Consider the following 12356-nt stretch of genomic DNA (forward strand, 5'->3'; position numbering starts at 1 on the left):
CAAGATTTACTGAAACACACCATCTGTCAGTTTTACTGCATAATCCTGTTCTCCTTAATCCATACCCATTACAGAAGACTTAGTATAGTGACCCTTAGCACAGAGCAGTGAGTTCAGACTAAAGTGCAGGACAGAGGACATAAACAGTACATCTCTGTAGGACTTGCATTTTTCTCGTGTCGGTCCACATGAGACTTTCAGGTTGTCTTAATTACAAATTAAGAAATACAAAAAAACCACCAAATAACATGAAGCTCTGCTTAGAATAATGATTTTACCATTGTGTTGCCAATGATGCAAAAAGCAGTAGCACGCGATAGGAATTATATAGGCAAAAAGCTTCAACATAGCTGTGTTACTAGCTTAAGAGTGGGAAAATACCAGCTGAATTTTGTTTCTAAGGCCAAAATATTGGCACCCCCTTCACAATACTACACAGTTGGAAGAAAATATATTATTGGGAGACATAGCCATTGTAACTGAGAGGAACTGAATGTGTTCTGGAGCATACTGAGAAGTATCTGATCCTACCTAAACCAAGACACTATTCATGGTGAGAAAAACAAAGTCCAGCTGCACTCTGCTATGAGTATTTGGCACAGCGCACCCTCTCAGAAAGCTGCTAAAAAGAGAAGTCATGTTGATGAAGTTTAATTCCAATCTTGCCTTTGAAATTTCCCTTTTCACACCCCAAACCTCCCCCCCACCCAGATGTTACAGCCAGGTCACAGGCTTGAAACCCAGAGACCTGGGATCTGGTGCCAGCCGGCAGGTCTCCTCTCCCATGCTTCCTGATTTTAGGATGCTCTGATCTGAACAGGCAAGGCTGAGACAGGAGTGTCTACTTCCTTCCAGCCCCTACAGAAGTCCCACAGTTAATACAGACCATCTTCCAAGGAATATTTCCAAGGAGCATGGAAAATGCTTGGGAGTGGATCCCAGGTGAGCCAAGGCTGCAGCCCTAATACTAGCCGTGGCAGTAACGGGGCAAGCATTGGCACTCACCACAACTTACCAAGGCTGTTTCCTCGTGCTTAGGCTTGGGCAGAAAAAGTGTTTCTGCAGTAAGCTGTCGAAAGTATGGTAAACCACTGTTGTGTTAGATCAGCTTCCAGCTCCCCTTCCTCTTGGCCTTCAGATCTTAATTTCAGTCCTTCTAACTGCAGGGAATGCGCTTTCTGTGCGACACCATCACAGAGTGCTGGGACCACGATCCCGAGGCTCGCCTCACCGCCCACTGTGTGGCCGAGCGCTTCAACCTGATGGCACAGATGGATTGTGATGATATCCTCAACAACAACACAGACAACGAGGCCAGCAAAACAGCTTCTCCAGGCGGGGAGCACCAGGACAGTGACGGCAGCAGAAACACGCAGTGACACAGCAGGAAAAAAGCCTCATCATGAGAAACAAGAGGATAAGTGAGAAGCATTTAGCTCATAGGAAAAAACCTTGCTCCATTTTTCAAAATGGAACCAAGATCTAGTACATAACTTATTTATAAGATCTGTTTCCTGCCACAAATAAGTGAACTATGGAATCAATACTTTGGTTAAAGTGCAACCTTATATATGAACTGATTTTGTACCTACTTTAAATGTATAATGATGCAAAGCATTCCTTTTATTATTTTTTAAAATAATAATGTTTAATCTTTTATTAATAAGCTCCAGAATTCTGTGTCTATCTTTTGAAGTCCTTCCATATTGCCATCACAAGTTTCTCTTCTAATTGCTTATTCTGCAGGGATCAAGAGAATCGTCAATTTTCCTTTTTTAATGGTGTCCACACGCAATAAAAAAAAATTTATCTGTTGTAACAGCATAGAAAAAACCATCTCCAGATGTTACACATCCTCAGTAGAAGAAATGCTGGCACCCACGAAAATTACTCATTGATCAGGCAGTCTTAATATGGTGTAATGACGGCCAATCTAGTTAGCAAAAGCCTGATTTGCTGCAACTCCAAGATAACTTTTTTTGCTGGGGAGTTCCTGCATGCATTGTTCAAGTGGGGCATGAAGTTTCTTTGATAGAAAACAAAAACCACTAAGAAGTCTCCATGCAGGACACCTAGACAACTCTTTCCCCATAGAACACTCCACTTTCCAGCCACTGTTAGGCAACAGATCTGTGCCACAGCAATAGTGTCAACACAGATGTGTTGGCTAATTCTTCTTGCAACTCTTACGCACCCCTCTGCTGTGTTACTCAACCCAAAGAGACACAACCAGGCAAAACCTGGAGCTTCAGTCCTGTAACCACCAGACCAAGCCAGGCTGCCTATGCAGTGGAAAGGTAACTAAGGAAAGGTAAGCCATACCTCAGTCGTGAACCCGGGCGCTGTGCATATCTTAAACCTTCCACCCTTGGGAGCAAAAGGTAACAAAAACTTCACCTGCTGCTAAGCCCTGCAAGCCCCTACCCAATTCTCACCTAAACAGAGGACAGCATCAGAGAGGAATACTTCGTTTGCCAGTGTGCAGCTGAATGGATCAGCCCTACAAGACAGGGGACCGAAGGCTGTTTTGGTTTTCCAAAATGCAAAATTATGACAGCACCAGCCCATACAAAACACTTTTCTCTGTTTCCTCTTCCTTGGACCATTTCCATAGCTCCTAAGCTATGGGCCTATAACGAAAATGCCTTTAAACCCTTCAAAGAAGGATGGAAGTGGAATGCATTAGGTTGCATCAAATCTAAACAATAAAAACTTAACTTCAGCTACCAGGGATAAGTCTCCACCTGCAACTACGACAGTACCTTTTACTCTCACCAATCCCCCACTTGGCTGATACCTCCTGTCATTTTAGGATTTTTTCCCTTTTCTCTTGCAGTTTATCCTCCCCAGTTCACCATAAACACACCCTTTCCACCCACCTGACTTCAGTCTCATTTCTTTAATGTATTGACCACTGCTCTACTGTATGCATGCCCAAGAGAAACAGACAGTATGGGGCAGGTTTCCTGACATGGAGATAAACTATGGGAACACACCAAAATACACCCGGGCTATCCAGTCTTCCCTTCCCATGCAGAATTTCACCTACCAAGTTTTGCACCAAGTCGTTTGGATAGAACACCAATTAACGTTTACTTGTTCTTCAAAGTTCACTTCAAGAGGCTTTAAAAGGCAGTCTGACCAATTCTTCCCATAGGTCAGCGGGTCAGAAGGGGATCAGCACACACAAACTAGACATTCAAGGCTGAATCTCTGATTCTGATAGCTGAAATGCAAATTATCCTGGAAGACAGACACTTAATACTAGGCTTGATAGTTTATCCTGTCAATATGCTGAAAACTTCTTAGTCTATTTCCCTCCCCATGGCTAAAATCTTGAACATTCAAATTTACATACTACCTTTTTTTCTATGAAAACCAAGTCCACAGTCAAGCTTTTAGGATTATACACCTGAACACCTACGTTAAACAGGAGTGACTTGTCACACTCTCAGTCTTCCATGATCAACAAGGTATGCAGCACCTCTGAAGAAAGCCACTTATTTAACCTCCAAGATCTGTTTTTAACTCAGGGAGTCTAAAACCACTGAGATCAGTAAGAACTTTGCTCTTAGCCTCAGTGGAGCCCAATCAAGCCAAAAAGACAGAAGGGAACATAAGGTGAAATCCTACGTTTGTCACGCTCCTTGTTGAACACACTGGTTCTAGCAAATACCTACATAGGAAGCAGCAGTGAGACATTCCCCTCGCTCCACAAGGCACAAGATGGAAACAACAGCAGTTATGCAAGAGAATCAAATCTGGTCAGAGTTAAAAATACCTCCATTAGTCCACAGCATGCTTTCAACTCTCAAAAAAATCACATAAATGTCTTACAATTTAAGCTGGATATCCAGTGGCTAGATTCGTTTTTTTAAAACTGTTTTCAACTACGTCCTTTGTTTCTAGAGGTAACTAGAAGTTTGCATCATAACAAAATCCACATCAGGAATCCATTCCAGTTCTTGCGATAATTTCAGCAAAGGAAGGCTTTAATTTCTTTTTTTCCTAGCAGTACCGCCATGTTAAAAGAAATAGTTTCATGTGTTTTAAAAGACTGCTTCTTCAGTGTTGGGTTTATTTTTACACAACAAAATTAGTAACAGCTTTCTTAGTGTGAAACCACAAGCATACCGTATGAGGGTGGAAGAAAAATAACTTGACTAATAATATTATATAAGGAACACAAATGGGTTTATGGTCAACATGGGAACTTTTCAGTCTTTTACAGCCATCACCTTGACAGATTCGCAAACCAAAATTTTAAGCAGAGCTCAGTGACTGAGTCATAAGTCTTTATTTTAATAAGCACAAGTTTGATCGCTAGAGCATGCTCAGCTGATAAAGGTTTGTTTTCTGAGCTGATCACTACCATATTAAAAGCTGGATGCTGGACCAGAGCCCTTGCTGTTTGTTTAAAGCAAATCTACCATGTGACACAGATAGAACAACTATGAAACATATACAGTGTTGTCAATTTATTTTCTGACCCTCTACCACCCCAGTCTGGTGCAGGTACCAATGAACCATGGAAGTTCACATGTTGTCACCATTATTCCAATTCCAAATGCTAGAATTGGCCAAGGAGTACATCCCAAATGTGCCACAGACCTAGAAACAAGGAGGAACTAATCCCACTAATCCCACTGTTTTCATGGTTATTTTTATTCCCGGTTAAATATGGAAATGCCCAGCATTTCAGACATCCCAGACATCCAGAACTAACACAACAGGATGATTGTATAGAATACTACAAACAAGACAGCAGGGCCCAGAACGTTCTTCTGCTGGAGAATATGGTTACACTGTACACTGAAGTGTACAGTGCCAAAATATCCCATCATTAGGGGCCAAGGAAAGCCCAGCCAGATTTCCAGCATAAAAGACAACAACCACCCGCTTCTCCTGGTCACCCAATCTCCAGGAAAGCAGACAGAACAAATGAATCGTTTCATAGTTTTATTACCCCCACCCCCACTTCTCACAAACGGACTATGACTCGCATTGAGATCTCAGTGCATTTTACAGAAAATAAATGTACAAGAGGATCCAAATAGTTGTGCATAAACCCAACTCCTTTTTTGCACAATTTGCAGTTTGTGTTGAAAGTTAAACATGGTTATTTAAACCTTCTGATGCATTCTTGTATCTTCTCCATGACCTTACCAGATAACACATTTGTGAGTTCTCATGATGCCGCATCAGGTGCAGCCATTGCTGAGAAGCGGCAGATAGCGTTATATACACTTACTGGAAGACTACATCAGAAGAAAAAGACAGATTAAGGCACCACTGTTGGAAAAATTAAGGTAGCTTGTAGTTACAACAATAACGAAAGCCATAGTAAGTACTATTCTTAATTGCCAGCAATTCTTAGACTTCAATAAAATATTTATAGAAAAAAAAAAAGGATGCTTGTACCTGAATACAGTTTCCTGATGTCTGATTGTTTCAAGCCAACACCCAGGTCTCAGCATAATCAGCTTTTTTTTTTTTTTTATGGTAAGATAAAAAGCCAGGACCTACATCCATGTATTCACAGGTCACATTTCACTGTTTTCTTCTGAATAACACCACAGGAGAAAAAAACAAAACAATCCAAAGCACAGTTTGTAACACTGATACTTCATCTCCGAGATGATTAGATGGGCAGAGACACTGAAATACAAAACTAAGTTTTCTGTTCATTTTGAAAGCCTTAGTCCTCAGGAAGGGAAGGTGGAGGAGGAAAAAAAAAGGCCAAACTTCATTACATTATATTATGAGAAAAACCAAAGTCGCCCGAAGAGATTTAATAAAATTAGGAGTTGAAAAGTGTTCAAATTACTTGTCCAATTCAAGTCAATTATTTCAAGTATATTAAAATGTTTCAGAGGAAAAATTTCTCCATGGTTACAATTCTAATTGTTTTTATAAATCCATAAAAAAGAAAGGGAGTCTCTACATATATCCCATATTCCTCCAATGCATGCACGTGTTTTCTCTGAGGAAAAAAAAAGTCATCACAATCCAGTTGTTTCTTAACACTGATTTCAGGCACATCTTCCAAATACCCCTTCAGTTTTCACCAAAAAGGTTAATCACTGGGCATAAAAGCAGCAATTCTTTTGTTGCTGTTGTCTATATATAGAGCAGGTTTCAGTTATTAAAGAGCTTGATGCAGAGTCTGAAAAAAGTTCCCATGTCACTCCAAAATCCAACAGCTCCTTCTCCTCTGAGGCAGCTTTTGCAGTCAGATCTACTTAGAAGAATCTTATACAATTCAGATAAAATCTCTTGGATGATACAAAAAACAAGAATGTACCTGGTTTGTCTCTACAGCTTCAATATTATTTTACCTTTTTCTTCTTTAATACCTTTAAAGTGCCCTAGTATATTTATTTCTTTATGCTCATTTAAACTTTCACAATTACATAAAAAGGGAACACTCTGTGTGATTACTGTGTTTTGAGAGACAAGAGGAAAAGGAGAGGAACATCAGAAAACTCATCTTAAAGCAGCTTTTCTAATTAATGTCCGTTTGCTGAGTTTGTGCAGCAGAGACTGTTTTCCAGAGGGGTTTATGATAAACCCAGCCATCTCCCTGCAATTTGAAGAGAAAATATGGTTACAATAAAGACACCACCCCAGGAGAATTCCTTTCACACAACTATTACATTGATAGCTGGGAAAACCAGTGGGACATAGCTTATACCTTTAACTCCCAGTGATTAAGACAGAGACCAACGCTGCAGGCTTCCAAGACTACTTCAGAACACATATGGACTCTTGCCGAGCCCTAGTGCTCTCTAGGAATTGACTGCGCTTGTAATTAACCCAGATGCAAAGCTACTCTTCTCAACTTCATGATCCAAATTACTTTATGAAACCAAACAAGAAGCCAGCAGAGGCGCAGCTATCCAGGACTGTCAGGTCTAACACAGCCCAACTGCTTACCCAGAAACAAAGCAGCTCAGGATTACATTTAAACATTTTTTGAGTAGATCTGTATCTAGTGCTAGGAACAGAATTTCACCTCTTCTAAATCTAGATACTAACAACATAAATATCTAAATCTGAGTTAGTAATACTAACATAACTTTAGAGAACAAAACACTGAAGATAGCAGATAGTCCTGAACTATCTCAAAGTTATCATACCAGCAGTCCCCAGGCTTCCTGGGCAGGCTGCAGCTCACCTTGTTAAAAGTCTTACTGTATTATTATTACTACCATTACAGAATAGAGTTTAAGCCATCAAACAAATAAGCTTCATCCAAAACATAACACACAAGAACAAAAAAAAGTTCTAAGGTGTGAGAGACTGATGTGAAATCAGACTCCACTGTCCATTGTCTCAAAGATTGGTCTGAAAAGCTGAGATGGGATTCCACCTATCTTTTGTCTCAGAGATGGGTGGGAGGAGTTGAGATAAGACTCCAATATCCATTGCCTGGGAGAAAAGTGTGTGGAGCTGGACTGGGACTCCACCAGCCTGAGGAATGAGTGGGAAAGAGCCAAGACTACCATCCATTACCTTGAGGATTGGTGTGAGGAATTGCTACCCATTATCCCAAGAATTGCCGCAGACCTGGGGGGGTGGTGGGTGTGGGTGTGTGTGTGTACAGACATGTGCAGTTTGCCGTTGAACAGCTGGCTGCAAGACCAGGGAAACTGGTCCACCAGGAACGTGTAATACAACACATGAAGAACAGAGGTACTCCCCACAACTCATAACAAAACGGGGAAAAGATAATCACTGAGGGGCACATCGCCAGGGAGCCACTGCCATGAGGATGACTCCAGAAGGACACCTCCATAAGGACATTCTCCACCTGTCACAGACATCTCATGGAGTTGCCCTCATGGTGACACACTCTATGGGGTTCCTTCAAGAGGACTCCAGAAGGGCACCTCTACAAGGACACCCACCTCTGACGGATTCCTGGGGGACACTCTGCTCTGATACCGACTATGAACCCTGAAGAACTCTCACCACCAATGATGACAAAAACAGGATGACACCACTGGACCCACGGTGATGACTCTCCCTCTGCACCCCAAATTCTTGCTTCATTTTCTACCTTTTTTCCAATTTGTCCTATCGCTGTTCCCTTTATTACAATAATTTCTCTATTTTACAATAATTATCCTTTCATAATAAACAAACTGTCCAATTACGGTACTTGACCTTGTTTGCGTCTTAATTTCACCCTTGGGATGACGAACTGAAACAGGGTCTGGCACTGGGGTTTTCTCCAACCAGATCCTGATATAAGGTGAGAATGAACTCACGTTCCTTCATGCTAATAGTACTATCTTGGGTTCACACACACACACAGAGCGTAGGCAAAATTAGTACTATTGATTATTTTCTTTGGGTATTTACCATTACAGTCTACTTACACATGTATATGCAAAGCTGTTTTCCATACACCACAAGGAAGTGCTTGGTAAAAAGAAACTGGACCACAAAACAGGCAAACATTCTGTTGCAAGGGAATCACAAAATCAAAGTGTTTGGGAACTGAAGTCACACCTTCATATGTTTAGGAGTGCTTATGTCACCTTACTGTCAAGGATTCCATGGAGCTAAACTTTGAGATCTAAGGCAAAATACTCAGAATTATTCTGACAGGACGTGGACCCATACTACAATGAAAGCATGTGCCTTCATTGTAGTTCTACCTCCACCTTCATCATCAGCTGTTTGGGAACTTACTTCTTTAAGGAAGTATTTAGTACACCAGGGTGTTTCTGTTTCAGCACGAAGCCTCTCTTCGTTCCTCTGTCGCTCTTCAAGGGCTCGCTTGTGCTCTGTAGCCTTATCAATGTCTCCATCCCGCAGAGACTCTGTTACATGCTGCCACAGCTTCCTACAAAACAAAGTTTTCTCAGTCTGCTACCTCAAACTGTAGGATTGCCTCATGCGTTTCCTTCAGAACAGAAGCACTCCCTCCAGTTATACATGACAAACTAACTCAGATCAGAGCATGATGGTGCAGCACATGTGGAAGGGCTCAAAGCCAAGTCTTACAGCTACACTAACAATTAGGAGCAGATAGAAATCACTCTGAGGTTTTGGTTGTGCCAACATAATGTCTGTTTGTATACCCTGTAAAATTGTTATGGAAGTGTTATTCAACAAGCAGTTCCTTGTGAGGACTTCACTTGTCAAGAGCTGCCCCAATATGTAAGCATTTTCCACAAAGGAAAACCTGAAAATGTAGATATTCTAAGGCATTCACCAGACTGCTTAAAGATAAAAAGGGTCAGGCAATAGTAAACACTTATTCTACCTAGATTCAAATGGTCCTTGTTTCTCAAGGGGCCGGACTCGTTTTCTTGTCACTGACAACTTTGTCAAGTCCACATATTTTGTCTCCCCGTTGCTGTAGGTGAACTCAAGCACGCTGTTCCACTCCCCTTGCACTCTGCACACCACTGTGTTTGTCGTGTTCTGCTTCACTTCACCTGTGACCCTAGGAAAAAAATTTAGTTTTTAAAGGCCATGGCTGAAAACACCTGAGTATTGTTCCCTGCATATTCATTCAACTTAATTCTGAATGAGTCTGCAAACTTGTCACACTGCCTTGAAAGATGCTGGTTACTTGAACTGCATTTGTATGGAGAAGCTCACAGAGCAAAATGACTTCCACTTGTTTCTGTAGTACTCTTCACGTTACCCAGAAAACTCTTTTTGGCTTCAGCTTGAAGTTATTTCAAACCTTTGAAACAGAACTGAAAATGGAAAAGAAACTAACACAGGCTGGTTCACATGTAACAAGCACTTAATTGTTTCCACATGAAACTCAGATCCATAGCTCAGACTTCAAAATTTAAAATTAAACTCACTACCTGCTGACACTCTCTCATCTTTACATTTCAATGCTCTCCATGTGTAGGTGGTCTCCATTTTTATGTTCCTCACATGAGGAGCAGACACATGAAGGCAAAAAGCAAGACAGGAAACTAGGAATCAGGAAAACTGCTTTTCTTTCCTGTCTTCCACAGAAAACTCTGCCAATAACAAGATACTGAAAAGGTCTTTCTAATATGCAGTATTTCATTCAAAGTGGTGTACTGATACTCAAGTATCACCATAATTACACACACTGATGCATATTTTCCTCCTGATCATCAAGACCTGTCCAAAGACCGCCTGACAGTCACATCATCCTGAATCAAGGAGTGGAAGCTTACTGATCAGTGCCAGACAAACAAATCACCATCCTCAAACAGAACTTTTCTCCTAGAAAGAAAAGAAACAAAAGGGTCTGCACACCATGCAAACAAGACTTGAGACATCCTCACTTGTAAGGTGCTCCAGGATTCACAAAGGACACTATTTCTAGCTCCAATCAAACTTCAGTTACCTGTATACAAGCTCTCTAAAACAACATACAATATACAAGCTCTCTAAAGCCTCCCTTCCTGCATTTCATGAGTGCTAATATGAAGCTGTCATGGTTTAAACTCTGTCAGCAAGTCAGCCACGCAGTCTACCCCCCACCAACTCTTTTTTCCCTTCCCCCCTGCTCCTGGAGGGAGGGGGAGGAGAATCGAAAGAATGTAACTCCCACAGGTTGAGATAAGAACAGTTTAGTAACTAAGGTATAACACAAATCACTACTGCTACCACCAATAATAATGATAAGAGAAATAACAAGGGAAGAGAATACGATACCACCCACCGAAAATGAGCCCGACCGAGCAGAAAGTGCCCTTCTGGGTAACTCCCAGTTACATTCTGGGCATGACGTGCTGTGGTATGGAATACCTCTTTGGCTAGCTTGGGTCAGGTGTCCTGTCTCTGCTTCCTCCCGGCTTCGCCTCCTCCCTGACAGAGCATGAGACTCACAGAGTCCTTGGTCAGACTAAACATCAATGTTATCAGCTCTGTTCCCAGGCTGAAAGTCAAAACACAGCACTGCACCAGCCACTAAGAAGGAGGAAAAATTGACTGCTACTGCTGAACCCAGGACAGAAGCACACATTACATCTCCTTTGACACTTACGTTATGTGCAGCTAATAATGGCCAACTTGCACACCTCTAGTTTGCTCTTATTTCCTTTGAACTACTGCACACAGATGAGTAGACAGCAGCACTCCTGTGCTCCCACCTTGCCCATGCTGGCTGTGAGATGCCACATTCAGCGCAAGAAGGGAGTACAGGACATGTAGATGCCACTTCCCTTCTTATATGTGCACCAGTTACTTTCAGCTGTGTCTGCATCTATCCATGTCCTGTCCCCTCCAAGCCTGGCATCTGTTTTGATGCGATATGTTTGATGAGGTACAGTACTGAGCTGCTACATGAAACTCTCATTGCAACTTGTGTTTCTTCAGGTTGCATTGACACAGCCATTCTCAGCACTGTAGATCACAGTATCTGCCTGAACTAATATTAGTGACAAAAATCTCCTAGCACTTCTTTGTAAGCTTGGCATGAGTGATACATACCTAGTTGTTCACAATCATCATCCTCTATTTCATCAAGCTAAAGAGGTACAGGACCAAGGAGCCAACAACCAGCTGAGGTCTAACAACTAGGGTCACTCTACCAAAAAAAAAAAATCTGTAACATTGCCATAGCAACCCACTTGCGCTCTGTGTAACCATGACAACACTGCTGCTTCCCCATCAAGAGATTCTTCTGGCCATGTCCAATCATCACCGTGTCAAATTTTCAATAGTTACAGTACCTTGAACAGATCTCTCTTCATAAAGCTTCTACATCTGTGACAGATTTCAGAAACATATATAACAAAACATTTTCCAAAATTAAATCACTGAAATAAAATTGCTTCCTATCACTTATTTTTTACGGTACAACAGGAGCTATTGCAAGGTGGAAGATACACTACACCAATGGGGGAAAAACCTCCCGAAATGATGCAGCACTTTAAAATTGTCAGAAAAGTTGCATCTCCAGATGCCACTACGATAGGGAGCTATGCTTGCAAGTTAAATTCAAAGCATGTATGGGAATTCACAGGGCAAAGCACTTTATGATGGAGGTTTTGGTGCATTTTTTGTTTGTTTTCTTTAAACCAATAAATATGGTCTTACTACTGTCTCACAAAAAGTGACTTAGAGAAGACTGATGATTTTTTGCAACCTGTGAGAGCAACCCACGTTTAAGAAGTTCTGATGCTCAAGGCTGTTACATATTTCATTATCTCTAACACATTTAATCTAAAAAAGGTTTAAACAAACATTGTCTAGTAAATGTATGAGTACAAAATGCTCTGGAATCAGATATTCTTTGTGTGACTACTACTGAATTTTCTCCTTCCTCAACTGTCTCTATAACAGCACAAGGCTAATCTGCAGCAGTCTTACCACAAAAAGTCTAAAATCAATGTTGGTGATTT

General features: G+C 41.3%; 2 protein-coding genes across 3 annotated transcripts in view; one reads left to right on the forward strand and one right to left on the reverse strand.

Moving 5' to 3' along the window:
- LOC130610317 (TGF-beta receptor type-2-like) overlaps positions 1-1668 on the forward strand; it is a 34447-nt gene extending 32779 nt beyond the window's left edge. Inside the window, 1 exon segment of the mRNA XM_057430087.1 lies at positions 1167-1668. Within this exon segment, the coding sequence (XP_057286070.1) occupies positions 1167-1379 (213 nt within the window). The 3' untranslated portion in view covers positions 1380-1668.
- A 3276-nt stretch (positions 1669-4944) lies between these two features.
- The window catches only part of OSBPL11 (oxysterol binding protein like 11), a 43896-nt gene continuing 36484 nt past the window's right edge, over positions 4945-12356 (reverse strand). The window contains exons 12-14 of one of the 2 annotated variants that reach the window (XM_057430076.1): positions 9278-9460; positions 8701-8854; positions 4945-6583 (exon numbers count right to left, since the gene is read on the reverse strand). In XM_057430076.1, coding sequence (XP_057286059.1) covers positions 6506-6583; positions 8701-8854; positions 9278-9460 — 415 coding nt within the window. In that variant the 3' untranslated portion in view covers positions 4945-6505. The remainder of the gene's footprint in view (positions 6584-8700; positions 8855-9277; positions 9461-12356) is intronic. The other variant, XM_057430077.1, reaches the window with a different exon arrangement.

The sequence above is a fragment of the Pezoporus wallicus genome, unplaced genomic scaffold (assembly GCF_028554395.1).
Source record: "Pezoporus wallicus isolate ANWC-B61680 ecotype Strahan unplaced genomic scaffold, APGP_CSIRO_Pwel_v1 contig_5261, whole genome shotgun sequence".
Lineage (NCBI taxonomy): Eukaryota > Metazoa > Chordata > Aves > Psittaciformes > Psittacidae > Pezoporus > Pezoporus wallicus.